Source organism: Pseudophryne corroboree, chromosome 3 (assembly GCF_028390025.1).
Source record: "Pseudophryne corroboree isolate aPseCor3 chromosome 3, aPseCor3.hap2, whole genome shotgun sequence".
NCBI classification, from domain to species: Eukaryota; Metazoa; Chordata; class Amphibia; order Anura; family Myobatrachidae; genus Pseudophryne; species Pseudophryne corroboree.
The window spans coordinates 324151209-324166229 of record NC_086446.1 but is presented as its reverse complement, the minus strand read 5'-3'; the positions used below and the strand labels follow the sequence as shown (position 1 = coordinate 324166229).

Here is a 15021-nt window from a genome sequence, read left to right as displayed (position 1 = left end):
GGATTCTAGCGATGGAGGGACGGCTTTTGACGTCACATACCTGCCCAGCGAACGCCCAGCCACGCCTGCGTTTTTTCTGCAATGCCTGCGTTTTTCTAAGCACTCCCTGAAAACGGTCAGTTGACACCCAGAAACGCCCTCTTTCTGTCAATCTCCTTGCGGCCGGCTGTGCGATTGGAATCGTTGCTAGAACCAGTGCAAAAGCACAATGGACTTCGTACCCGTACGACGTGCGTGTGCATTGCGGTGCATACGCATGCGCAGATTAGCCATTTTTTTCACTGATCGCTACGCAGCGAACAACGGCAGCTAGCGATTAACTCGGAATGACCCCCTATATACTAACCGCAGTTGGCTTGTTGCTCTTACTAGTATAATGCAATCATTGCCCCCGGGGAAGGACTGCTGTCTTGGTTTTTGGTTTGTTGTATTTTGTCAAACAAATATAAAACTCTTTCTTCTTCTCTTCTTCTGTAAAACAAAGCTGATATCTTTCGGCACAGGCGTTGAGCATAAGTTTCCATGAATATTACAGCAAACAAAATACAATAAATGAATGCAATCCCAGCTGTGATGGAGCTGTCCGGAGGACTTGTAGGATGCTTACAGTATGCTGAAAAAAAAGTTATGTTCAAGGGGAACTCTTTAGTATATAGTGTGTCATGAAATGTCCCGAATGGAATGTTTACCTGTTTAAAGAAAACACAATTATAAACAATTTCTCTATCCAAATTAAAAAAACACACACATATACCATAAAAATGGAACTTTGCTAAAAAAAATAAGATTTTAAACCTACCGGTAAATCTTTTTCTCCTAGTCCGTAGAGGATGCTGGGGACTCCGTAAGGACCATGGGGTATAGACGGGCTCCGCAGGAGACATGGGCACTCTAAAGACTTTAGAATGGGTGTGCACTGGCTCCTCCCTCTATGCCCCTCCTCCAGACCTCAGTTAGAGAAACTGTGCCCAGAGGAGACGGACAGTACGAGGAAAGGATTTTTGTTAATCTAAGGGCAAGATTCATACCAGCCCACACCATCCACACCGTATAACCTGGAATATACGCAACCAGTTAACAGTATGAACAAAACAGCATCAGCCAACGACTGAACTTAACTGTAACATAACCCTTATGTAAGCAACAACTATATACAAGTCTTGCAGAAATATGTCCGCACTGGGACGGGCCCCCAGCATCCTCTACGGACTAGGAGAAAAAGATTTACCGGTAGGTTTAAAATCTTATTTTCTCTTACATCCTAGAGGATGCTGGGGACTCCGTAAGGACCATGGGGATTATACCAAAGCTCCAGACCGGGCGGGAGAGTGCGGATGACTCTGCAGCACCGATTGAGCAAACATGAGGTCCTCATCAGCCAGGGTATCAAACTTGTAGAATTTTGCAAAAGTGTTTGAACCCGACCAAGTAGCTGCTCGGCAAAGCTGTAAAGCCGAGACGCCTCGGGCAGCCGCCCAAGAAGGGCCCACCTTCCTAGTGGAATGGGCCTTTACCGAATTTGGTAACGGCAATCCAGCCTTAGAATGAGCCTGCTGAATCGTGTTACAGATCCAGCGAGCAATAGTCTGCTTAGAAGCAGGAGCGCCAACCTTGTTGGCTGCATACAGGACAAACAGTGCCTCTGTATTCCTAACCCGAGCCATCCTGGCTACGTAAATTTTTAAAGCCCTGACTACATCCAGGGACTTGGAATCCTCCAAGTCTCCCGTAGCCACCGGCACCACAATAGGTTGGTTCATATGAAACGATGAAACCACCTTAGGCAAAAACTAAGGACGAGTCCTCAACTCTGCTCTATCCACATGGAAAATCAGGTAGGGGTTTTTGTGAGATAAAGCTGCCAATTCGGACACCCGCCTTGCAGATGCCAAGGCCAACAACATGACCACCTTCCAAGTGAGAAATTTGAATTCAACCGTTTGAAGAGGTTCAAACCAGTGAGATTTTAGGAACCGTATCACCACGTTGAGGTCCCATGGTGCCACTGGGGGCACAAAAGGGGGCTAGATGTGAAGCACGCCCTTTACAAAAGTATGGACTTCATGGAGAGAAGCCAATTCCTTCTGAAAGAATATAGATAGGGCCGAAATCTGTACCTTAATGGAGCCTAACTTCAGGCCCATATCCACTCCTGTCTGTAGAAAGTGGAGAAAACGGCCCAGGTGGAAATCTTCCATAGGAGCATTCTTGGCTTCACACCAAGATACATACTTCCTCCAGATACGGTGATAATGTTTCGCCGTCACCTCCTTCCTAGCCCTTATCAGAGTAGGGATGACTTCCTCCGGAATACCTTTCCCATCTAGGATTCGGTGTTCAACCGCCATGCCGTCAAACGTAACCGCGGTAAGTCTTGGAACACGCAGGGCCCCTGCTGCAACAGGTCCTCCCTGAGAGGAAGAGGCCATGGATCTTCTGTGAGCATCTCCCGAAGCTCCGAATACCAGGCCCTTCGAGGCCAATCTGGAACAATGAGTATTGTCTGCACTCTTTTTCGTCTTATGATTCTCAATATTTTTGAGATGAGAGGAAGAGGAGGGAACACATAGACTGACTGAAACACCCATGGTGTCACCAGGGCATCTACTGCTACTGCCTGAGGGTCCCGTGACCTGGCACAATACCTCTGAAGCTTCTTGTTGAGGCATGACGCCATCATGTCTATTTGAGGAAGTCTCCAAAGACTTGTTATCTCTGCAAAAACTTCATGATGAAGTCCCCACTCTCCTGGATGGAGATCGTGTCTGCTGAGGAAGTCTGCTTCCCAGTTGTCCACTCCCGGAATGAAGACTGCTGACAGAGCGCTTACGTGATTTTCCGCCCAGCGAAGAATCCTGGTGGCTTCCGCCATTGCCACTCTGCTCCTTGTCCTACCTTGGCGGTTTACATGAGCCACGGCTGTGACGTTGTCTGATTGAATCAGACCGGTAGGTCGCGAAGAAGATTCTCCGCTTGTCGTAGGCCGTTGTATATGGCCCTTAATTCCAGTATGTTGATATGTAGACAAGCCTCCTGGCTTGACCATAGGCCCTGAAAGTTTTTTCCTAGTGTGATTGCTCCCTATCCTCGGAGGCTCGCGTCCGTGGTCACCAGAACCCAGTCTTGAATGCAGAACCTGCGACCCTCTAGAAGGTGAGTACTCTGCAGCTACCACAGGAGAGACACCCTGGCCCTGGGGGACAGGCTTATTTTCTGATGAATTTGAAGGTGGGACCCGGACCACTTGTCCAGAAGGTCCCACTGAAATGTCCTTGCATGAAACCTGCCGAAGAGGATGGCCTCGTAGGTCGCCACCATTTTTCCCAGTACTCGAGTGCATTGATGGACTGACACTCTTGTCGGTTTTAACAGGTCTCTAACCATGTTCTGGAGTTCCTGGGCTTTTTCCATTGGGAGAAAAACCCTCTTTTGTTCCGTGTCCAGAATCATGCCTAAGAAAGATAGCCGAGTCATTGGAACCAACTGTGACTTTGGTAGATTTAGAATCCAGCCATGTTGCTGCAGCACTCTCAGGGAGAGCGACACGCTTTTCAGCAACTGATCTCTTGATCTCGCTTTTATCAGGAAATCATCCAAGTATGGGATAATTGTGACTCCCTGCCTGCGCAGGAGCACCATCATTTCCGCCATTACCTTGGTGAAAATCCTCGGGGCCGTGGAAAGCCCAAACGGCAACGTCTGAAACTGGTAATGATAGTCCTGTACAGCGAATCTCCTGTACGCCTGATGAGGGGGATATATGGGGACATGAAGGTATGCATCCTTTATGTGCAGTGACACCATAAAATCCCCCCTTCCAGGCTGGAGATAACTGCCTGGAGCGATTCCATCTTGAAATTGAACTTTTTCAAGTACAGGTTTAGGGATTTTAGATATAGAATGGGCCTTACCGAGCCATCCGGTTTCGGGACCACAAACAGGGTTGAATAGTACCCCTTCCCCTGTTGAACTAGGGGAACCTCGACAACCACTTGTTGTTGACACAGTTTTTGAATTGCAGCTAAAACTATCTCCCTTTCTGGAAAAGAAGCTGGTAACACCGATTTGAAAAACCGGCGAGGAGGCACGTCTTCGAATTCCAGCTTGTATCCCTGGGATACAATTTCCATTGCCCAAGGATCCACGTCTGACTGAACCCAGACGTGGCTGAAGAGTCGAAGACGTGCCCCCACCGGCGCGGACTCCCTCAGTGGAGCCCCAGCGTCATGCGGTGGATTTAGTAGAAGCCGGGGAGGACTTCTGCTCCTGGGAACTAGCCGTAGCAGGCATTCTTTTCCCTCTACCCTTACCTCTGGCGAGGAAGGAAGAGCCCCGACCTCTTCTGGACTTATGCGGCGAAAGGACTGCATCTGATATTGAGGTGTTTTCTTTTGCTGTGGGGGAACATAAGGTAAAAAAGTAGATTTACCCACAGTAGCTGTAGAAACCAGGTCCGCGAGACCTTCACCAAGTAAAACCTCACCCTTGTAAGGCAAAACTTCCATATGCCTCTTTGAGTCGGCATCACCCGTCCATTGGCGGGTCCACAGGGCACGCCTAGCAGAAATGGCCATGGTGTTGGCTCTCGAACCTAGCAGCCCAACGTCTTTCTGGGTGTCTCTTATATATAAGACTGCGTCTTTAATGTGACCTAAGGTCAATAAAATGGTATCCCTATCAATGTCAGCTGACAAGGTATCCGTCCAAGCTGCTACAGCGCTACAAACCCAAGCCGACGCTATTGCCGGTCTGAGCAAAGCACCCGTATGTGTGTAAATTGATTTTAAAGTAGTTTCCTGTCAGCAATCAGCAGGATCCTTGAGGGCTGCCGTGTCTGGAGATGGTAGCGCCCCTTCTTGGACAAGCGCGTTAAAGCCTTGTCCACCCTGGGCGATGATTCCCACCGTACCCTGTCCTGTGCAGGGAAAGGATACGCCATAAGAATCCTCTTGGGAATCTGCAGTTTTTTGTCTGGAGTTTCCCAAGCTTTTTCAAATAACGCGTTCAGCTCATGAGATGGGGGAAAGGTTACCTCAGGTTTCTTTTCCTTAAACATGCATACCCTCGTGTCAGAGACAGAGGGGACATCTGTGATATGCAAAACATCTTTTATTGTAATAATCATATAATGAATACTTTTAGCCACCCTTGGGTGTAACCTCGCATCATCGTAGTCGACACTGGAGTCAGAATCCGTGTCGGTATCAGTGTCTGCTACTTGGGACAGGGGACGTTTCTGAGACCCTGAAGGGCCCTGTGACACAGTCAAAGCCATGGATTGACTCCCTGTTTTATCCCTGGACTCTGCTTTGTCCAATCTCTTATGTAATAAAGCCACATTTGCATTTAAAACATTCCACATATCCAACCAATCAGGTGTCGGCATTGCCGACGGAGACACCACAATCATCTGCTCCACCTCCTGCTTAGATGAGCCTTCCGCTTCAGACATGCCGACACACACGTACCGACACCCCCACACACTCAGGGATATATCTATATGGAGACAGTCCCCCAAATAAGGCCCTTTGGAGAGACAGAGAGAGAGTATGCCAGCACACACCCAGCGCCACCTGACACTGGAATAAAATCCCAGCCAGTACAGCGCTTTTATATAAATATATATAATATATATACACTCATTGCGCCAATTAAATGTGCCCCCTCCCTCTTCTTTGCCCTCTGTAACCGTGTTCAGCAGGGGAGAGTCCGGGGAGCCAGCTTTTCTGCAGTGTGCTGTGGAGAAAATGGCGCTGCTTAGTGCTGGAGGATCAAGCTCCGCCCCCTCAGCGGCGGGCTTCGGTCCCGCTCAAATTATTTATACTGGCAGGGGTTTATTAATATACTGCCTCTGCAGTATCTACTCTAAATGCCAGTGTCCCTTGAGGCTTATATTGCTGCCCAGGGCGCCCCCCCTGCGCCCTGCACCCTTACAGTGCCCGCTGTGTGTGTATGTGTGGGAGCAATGGCGCGCAGCGTTACCGCTGCGCGTTACCGCTGCGCGTTACCTCAGTGAAGATCTGAAGTCTTCTGCCACCTTTGAAGTCTTCTTTTCTTCTTAATACTCACCAGGCTTCTATTTTCCGGCTCTGTGAGGACGGCGGCGCGGCTCTGGGACGAACGGCGAGGGTGAGACCTGCGTTCCGACCCTCTGGAGCTAATGGTGTCCAGTAGCCTAAGAAGCAGAGCCTATCATTTGAGTAGGTCTGCTTCTCTCCCCTCAGTCCCACGATGCAGGGAGCCTGTTGCCAGCAGTGCTCCCTGAAAATAAAAAACCTAACAAAAAGTATTTTTCAGAGAAACTCAGGAGAGCTCCCTTGCAGTGCACCCAGTCTCCTGTGGGCACAGGATCTAACTGATGTCTGGAGGAGGGGCATAGAGGGAGGAGCCAGTGCACACCCATTCTAAAGTCTTTAGAGTGCCCATGTCTCCTGCGGAGCCCGTCTATACCCCATGGTCCTTACGGAGTCCCCAGCATCCTCTAGGACGTAAGAGAAAAAAAGGTTTTGTTCTTTTAGTTTTTATAAAGATATATCGCTAGATAAAAATAAGTACATTTGTAAATAATATTATTTTTCTGCTGTCTGTCCCAGCTTCCTGCTCCAACTCACTTACTGCAACACAAGACACTGTGGTAGGCAGTTGGTAGGACCATATGATCACTGTTACATTCTATAGACTGCTACCACTGGTTAACTAGCTGGACCACTGACAGAGCACAATATACAGTAGTACGCAGCACTATTCTATAGAGGGGGGGGGGGGGGGGGAGACGAGGTGGAACTGAGTTCCACCACCTGTAATGGTAGGGGAAACTAGTTCCACCACCTCCATTTTCCTGCACAGTAATTCCAACAGAAAACCCTGCCCTATCATCTACATCAATAGATGATGCAGGCAGTGCTAGTGTTACAGATGAGTTGCAGCCTCCTCTCCCATCCTCAGGTCCTGGTAGCTTCATGGTCCTCCTCCATTTACAGTCCACCCCTCCTGGTACTCACACATGCTGTGTCTGTTGGACAGCATTCATCCCCTCCTCAGGGCCCAGTGGCTTCCTTTGCCATCATGGCGTATGTGATGTCATGATGTCACCGCTGCTGAAGTGGAGAGGAGCCATGAAGAGAAGCAGGCTCTGTGCATCTTGAAGACAAGATGAGAGGGAGCTGGAGGGACAAGAGAGGTGGGGAAGCTGCTGGAGGGATACAGGACATAGAGCTGCTGGAGGGACACAGGCAGTGAGCTGCTAGAGTGACAGAGGCAGAGATGTGTATAAGGGGCACTACTGTGGGCATTATGTGTATAAGCAGCACTACTGTGGTCATTCTGTGTAAGGGGCACTACTATTGTGGGCATTGTGTGTAAGGGGGCACTACTATGTGGGAATTGTGTATAAGCGGCACTTCTGTGGGCATTATGTGTATAAGTGGCACTACTGTGGTCATTATGTGTAAGGGGCACTACTACTGTGGGAATTGTGTATAAGGGGCACTGCTGTGGGTACTGTATATAAGGGGCACTACTGTGTGGCATAACATGTATAGAGGTTATCATTGTGTAGTGCAATGTGAATAAAGGGCACTACTGAGTGATGTAACCTGAATAAGGGTCATTACTATGTGGTTTAATATAAATTAGGGGCACTACATGTGGTGTAATCTGAATAAGACTGTGCTCCTGTGTTGTGCATTTTGAATTGGGGTACTGTTATAATACCATGATGCTTCTTTGTGAGTTCAATGTCCCTTTATAATGTATTGGAAGTAGGGCACTAATTTATTGTTTGCAGGGGGGTGCCGAAAACACTAGCACTGGCCCTAGCTCCGCTTAATGTGAGGGAAGGGGGGGTGGCGGGATAAACAAGTTCCATCACCTCTCCAGGACCACTTTAAGCTCTGTTCCATACTATTCTTATCCACCACCTTAACCCAAATCCATTTATTTTCCATAGTACTGTAGTTGCTCCTTAACTTTTATTGAAAGGCATATGCAATGTGCAGTAATACAAGTGGTGTTTTTTGTTATTTTTCCGCACATACAGTAGGTCTAGCTACTCACCTGCCTGCAGGGCCATAGAGAGTAAATCGGGGACATGCTACTGGCATTGGAGATACCTAAATGGGGGCACTAGAATTTGGCACATGTGCACTAAAAATCAAAGACTCTCCAGAGTCTTTGCTCTCAGTGTGCTGCGCCATCTTCAGAAAGATGTCACTGGGGATATAGCGCGCAGTGCCATAACTAGGTGTATGCCGATGGTGCCTTGCCCAAAGCGCACATGCACTGAAGGCGCACCATCGGCAGCACACACCCCCATGATGTGTAAACAAGGGGGACTGTCTGCCATGATGTGTAAAAAATGGGGACTGCCTGCCATAATGTGTAAAAAATGGGGACTGTCTGCCATTATGTGTAAAAAAGGGGGACTGTCTGCCATAATGTGTACAAAAGGGGGACTGCCTGCCATAATGTGTAAAAAAGGATGCTGTCTGCCATAATGTGTAAAAAGGGGGACGCTGTCTGCCATAATGTGCAAAAAGGGGACGCTGTCTGCCGTAATGTGTAAAAAGGGGGACTCTGTCTGCCGTAATGTGTAAAAAGGGGGAAGCTGTCTGCCGTAATGTGTAAAAAGGGGATGCTGTCTGCCGTAATGTGTAAAAAGGGGGACGCTGTCTGCCGTAATGTGTAAAAAGGGGATGCTGTCTGCCGTAATGTGTAAAAAGGGGACACTGTCTGCCGTAATGTGTAAAAAGGGGGACGATGTCTGCCGTAATTTGTAAAAAGGGGACTCTGTCTGTCGTAATGTGTAAAAAGGGGACGCTGTCTGTCGTAATATGTTAAAAGGGGGACGCTGTCTGCCGTAATGTGTAAAAAGGGGACGCTGTCAGCCATAATGTGTAAAAAGGGGGATGCTGTCTACCGTAATGTGTAAAAAGGGGACGCTGTCTGCCGTAATGTGTAAAAAGGGGGACTGTCTGCCGTAATGTGTAAAAGGGGCTCTACCTGGTGTAGTGGAGCTACTGTGCAGCGTAATTTGAATAATGGAGACTACTGTGCACCGTAGTATGAATTGGTATTATTTTGTGGCCACGCCCCTTCCCCATAAAGCCACGCCCCTATCTTACATGCGGGGGGGGGGGGGCAATGCCATTTCTTGCACACAGCGCTAAAATGCCTAGTTACGGCACTGATGGCGCGGCTGTGGTAAGTATACTCTGGGGGGTAAGGGGGGCAGCGGACCCATGGAGCCCGGCCCAGGTGATAAGTATATGCTCACCTGAATGTAGTGTTGGCCGTGCTTCCCTCTATGAAACTCACCTTCATGTGAAGAAACCACAGAGTTGCATTTTAGAATAAGCATTCCTTAATAGAATATACTACAGCATTACTAGATTGTTTCAGCAGTTCTAGTTTATCATAACTTACTGAACTGAACCCAAAACTACATATAGGGGCTAGTTTATAAAACTGTTTTTAACAAAATAATGTGAAAAAGGGTGTTTTCACACCCTTTTCACGTTTTTTTAGTTTCACGCAAATGCACTAAAGGGCTTTTGGAGCAGTTTTCATGAAAAACTACTCCAAACCCTATAATTCGCATTCTTTTAGTAACCCAGATGGCATTTTCCACATTTATAATCTGGCCGAATTTATAAAAAACAATGTAAAAAAATATACTGCAGTGTGCCCTGTGATAATTAGCATAATCACAGGGCAGCACTACGATATGAGTACCTCTGTACAGATTTCCCTGCCGCCCGCCACACAAGCTGATCACCTTATTTTTTTTAAATTATACTTACCCGTCCAGGAGCCAGTGATCTTTGCTCCAGTGAGCACTGCCGGGCATCGGGACCTCCTGCTGCTGTGCTTTGATCCCTGTGCTGTAAAGTGATGCTGCAAAGTGGAAGCTCACTTTACAGCACTGGGAGTCACAGAACAGCAGTAGGATCTGGTGCCCAGCAGCGTCCTGGAAGCATCGGTCACCGACTTCTGGACGGTAAGTATAATTACCGGGGAGGTTGTGTCTAGGCGTGGGGTAGTCACAATGTGGGTCGCTAGCAGAGCCGGCGCTAGCCACTCAGCAGCTCCTGCATACCTCCCAACATGACCCTCTCCAGGAGGGACACAATGCTCTGCTCCTGGACTTCCCTCTTAATGTATGATTGCCATCACCTGTGCTGGAACACCTTTCTTATCCATTAACCTGTTCAAAGCAGGTTCCGGCAATCCTAAATTAAGAGAAAAGTCCAGAAGCAGAGCATGTTGTCCCTCCTGGAGAGGGTCATGTTGGGAGATATGCTCCTGCAAAGCAGGGAGGCGCCGGACCAAAGAGGCGCTCTCCCCGTTCTGCTGCTGCTGGCTGCCGCTACGTCTGTCACACTATGACAGACGCAGGCTGCGTGAAGCTCGGGCGCCGGCAGCGTGGAGCGCGGCTCCTGCTCTGTCCCTCCGGCTCCCTCCCTCCTCTCTCCTCCTACTCATCGCATCAGCGCTGAGAGCACTGTGCGTTGATCTGTCCGTGGTGAGTACCGCACTCCCCCCTCTCTCCCCTTCTCCTGTGGACATTAGTGTAAGGGGCAAGTCAAGTGTTGCACTACTACTGTGGATGTTCTTGTGCAGCATGACTACTATGGGCAGTTCTGTGTGGCACGACTATTGTGGGCGTTGTGTGGCACGATTACTGTGAGCGTTGTGCGGCATGACTACTGTGGGCATTATGTGTGGCATGACTATTGTGGGTGTTGTGTGGCATGACTACTATGGGCATTCTGTGTGGCATGACTATTGTGGGTGTTGTGTGGCACGACTACTGTGAGCATTATGTTTGGCATGGCTACTGTGGGCGTTCAGTGTAGCACGACTACTGTGGGTGTTATGTGTAAGGGGCGCTACTACTATGGGCATTATGTATGGCACTACTATTGTGGGCGTTATGTGTAAGGGCAGTGGCAGATTCAGAGGGGCGAGGGGCACCAAGTCACATGCCCCCCTGTCATTTAAGAGATTTTTAAAAATATTATTTTATTTATATCACACTTTATTTATTGTACAGCAACTGCCATGGTTAGGGTCAAAGGGGCAGATTGGGCCACTGATCTGGGACCCGTGCTCCTGCCACAGCTCCCACCACCCTTGCTACCAGCAAATTACTGTGGCTCCGGCTCCGTTCGGGCAGCATTCGAGCATGTTGCGCATACGCAAAAGCTCATTAAAGGGGCTGACGGCTGGTCTGACAGCTGTGCTGCCCACAGCGCCACCTAAAGGAAAAGACCCTGCCTGTGCATGAGGGCACCATACATATCAGGGCTGTTTCAGTGACACTGCTTCATAGATTGCTGGACCAGCCAACCTGCCACCTGGCTCAGCCTTCCTCTTCCTGCTCCTTAGTCACTTCCGGTCTGTGTCTACTTTCACCAAACTGAAACAAAAATGCCAGATACCATGGGAGTGGAGGTCCCAGGCAGCCAGGCACTCCGCTGCAGATACAGTCCACTCTGGTGCCCTCTTGTATGGCGTAACCACAAAACGGAATCAACAGGCAGCAGCACTCAGAGAATTTACAGATGTTATATATTATAAAAACATGACTCCTTGACAAAAACTTGACACCACTTTTTTTTTGCTCACCTGGACAAAGGGGCATTGTGGCCCCGAAATGATGGTGTCTGGCATGATGTTGTTTTAACACAATTTTGATTGATTTAAGTTCTCCGAGTGCCGCTGCCTTTGTATTCACTAACTATATATAACATTTTTGTACACACTCGCTCATTTTTACTGATCCATCCGGATGGCAACTGCTAGACTAGAGGCACAGAGACCCCAGTTGATCTCAGATGGTCGAATACCTACCCTGTCATCCACTACCTTTCTGTCTCCCTCTGTTTCTCCCTGTCACCCACTGCCTCACCTTCTGCCTCTCTCCCACATCACTATCTCCCCTTCACCCTCTCCGCATCACCCTCTCTCTGTCACTTTCTGCTTCTCTCATCACCACCAACTGCCTTTCCCCATCACCCTTTTCTGTCACCCACTGCCTCTTCATCTCCCACTATCTCTCCCCATCACCTCTCACTCCTGTCACCCTCTGCCTCTTCCCATAATCCTCTACGTCACCAACTGCCTTCCCCTGTCACCCATTACCTGGCGTCACCCACTGCCTCTCCCTGTCAACCATTCCCTGGCGTCACCCACTGCCTCTCCCTGTTACACATTCCCTGGCGTCACCCACTGCCTCCCACTGTCAACCATTCCCTGGTGTCACCCACTGTCAACCATTCTGTGGCGTCACCCATTGCCTCCCCCTGTCACACATTTCCTGTCTTCACCCACTGCCTCCCCCTGTCACCCATTCCTTAGCGTCACCCACTGCTTTCCTTGTCTTCAGAAAAACAGTCTGAGATTGGGGTGAGGTGCTGAGCAGTGCTGTGTGCGGAAAGAGGGGCCAGAGGGGAAAGAGAAGACTGTCACTTGAAGCCTAGATTCTGGGAAGAGGAGCCTGGCTGAGACTGCTGAGGTGAGTGGATGAGGACTGAGGAGGCAAAGGTTGACATGAGCTGGGGAGTGAGTGGGGATGTTGGCATAAGGGGAGAGGGTGAAGAAGCATGATGAAAATGAGGGTGTGGCTTGTAGATACAGAATTCCCTTTGAGGCCACGGCCCTTGTTGCACAACCACACCCACTTTTCCAGGAGTGCGCACAAATAACCTCCCCCTCTTCCCCTGTCATGGTGCCCCCCCTGTCATTTTGTTCTCGATCTGCCCCTGTGTGAGGGGTACTACCATTGTGGGCGTTCTGTGTATAAGAGACACTACTGTGGGTATTGTGTTCAAGGAGCACTACTGTGTGTCATAATGTGAATTAGGTACACGACTATTTGGTGCACTATGAATCAGGGACATTACGTGTGGTATAATGTGAATAAGATTGTACAATGTTGCATAATTTGAATTGGGGGTACTATTGTGTGTCCATGCCCCTTCCATATAAGACCACACCCCTTTGGCATACACTGTCCCTTTATTACGTATGGAAGGGAGGGCGCAATTTTATTGTTTGCAGGAGGGCGCCAAACACCCTAGCACCGGCCCTGGTCGCTAGCAATGGTCGGTGCATGTGCAGGATTATCACACAGTAAAGTGACTGCCAAGTAAGTTCCAGCAGTACATAAAGGAATAAGGAGAAAAACACAAAGAGGAAAGGTATCAAGCCTTGGAGAGAGATAATGTGGAGAGCGATAAAGTACCAACCTATCAGCTAATAACTGTCACATTACAGGCTGTGTTTGAAAAATGAAAATTCGGAACCGATTGGTTGGTACTTTATCTCTCTGCTCTTTATCTCTCTTCAAGGTTTGATACATCTCCCTCAAAAAGTGTGAGTCTACTGAAAGATAAATGCTGCAAGCCAATGTAGTAACTCCTTTATAGGTAATAGTTATAGTCCGATACTACTACTACTACTATTAGTATAGCTATGTATAGCTATGTATAGCTATGGGGGGGGGGGATAAAGTTGATGACTAGTTACAGTGAATCAGATATGCCCTTCTCCAATGTCATACAAGAAGCACCCCGTATACTTACACTTAAATGTGTATCATATGTCACATAAAAAATCACTTCCAGAGCTGGCAGATCATCCACCCAATTGCTGACTAATACAGAAAACTGGAAGACAATGTGGTCTGTGGTTATAATTAGCACAGTGAGCAGTGCAAACAGGAAAACAATCAGAAGGCGAAACAGACTGGCTCCCAGCTCTTTTCTTGACAGCTTAAATCCAGTTGACTTTATTAACTTTGCAGAGGAGCTATTTGCCAAATTAGCCAAGTCTGTAATATTTTTTGTCTGAGCCAGCTGCTCCAGTTGTTGTGTTATGTACTTGTTGTCAAAGCTAATATCAGTTAAATAGTTTCTCAAGTACCATGTTCCATTAGATAGCATATACAAGACAAAACATCCAGCCAGAACCCTATTGGCCACTAACATGATGTCCTTAAAAAGCGATTCCACTGTTTCAAAGTCCTTCTTCATCTTGTTTGCGATTTCTGATATTTGATTAGAAACTATAGAATTATCTACATTAGCAAGTACATTCACCTCCTTAGAATCATGGATCGATAATTTCACAATATTGTTGACAAAGTGACTCATTTCATTTGTAAGGTTTTTGAATGCGTCCGTGGAGTTTAAAACCGTCTCGAAAGTGTGTTGGGAAATGCATCTAAAAATTGTAAAAATTGTTCGGAGGTTTTTCAGAATATTGGGAATTATGGTGAGAGCCATAATCATGAAGCAAGTAGACAGCAGTAGCCGGCGTCCTTGTTTGGTACCCAGTGTAGGGATGATTATGGTCAGAATGCAGCGAATTGGGTGCACAAGGACAAGAACACTGCATATAAGGACAGCAGAAGTTGTGGATAACACAGTTGCTGTTAATGAATTATACTGTAAGGAATGAAACAGCCATATATACAGAAAAACTGCAGACAAACATGAAGTAATGAAGCACAAAAGAATCAGCAACAGGATCTGCTGTGAATCTCTGGGGACAGGGGTGGAGTATGCAGACAAGAGCGCCAGCACCATGTGATGAGCCTTTGGGCGCACAACCCTTTGAATGTAACTGCACCATGAAGTTCTGCAAAAGAAAAAAAAAGAAAGAAAATATATTTGTATAGCAAATGAGTGAATTTACAAAGTAAATATGGTGACATTGTTTGAATTGAATACACATACATTTTTCAGATACAAAATTCAACCAAGTTGATCCAGAGGAAAGCTGATTTCTCTATAAATCATAGCCCTATTTGTTGTAAAAGTGTAAATAATCCTTTCTGACTCCTTTCTGGCACTGATGAGATCCATGCTGGGCTTCATTGTGTACCTTTATTAAAATAAAAATCATTGCTAAAATCTTTAAAAAAATGCGTGGGGTCCCCCCTCCTAAGCCAAACCAGCCTCGGGCTCTTTGAGCCGGTCCTGGTTGTAAAAATATGGGGGGGGGGAAATGACAGGG

The 15021-nt window shown here is 47.7% G+C and overlaps 1 protein-coding gene across 1 annotated transcript in view; it reads right to left on the bottom strand.

Moving 5' to 3' along the window:
* Positions 1–265: 265 nt before the first annotated feature.
* The window catches only part of OCSTAMP (osteoclast stimulatory transmembrane protein), a 32122-nt gene continuing 17366 nt past the window's right edge, over positions 266–15021 (bottom strand). Inside the window, exons 2-3 of the mRNA XM_063963149.1 lie at positions 13587–14643; positions 266–689 (exon numbers count right to left, since the gene is read on the bottom strand). Coding sequence (XP_063819219.1) covers positions 369–689; positions 13587–14643 — 1378 coding nt within the window. The 3' untranslated portion in view covers positions 266–368. The remainder of the gene's footprint in view (positions 690–13586; positions 14644–15021) is intronic.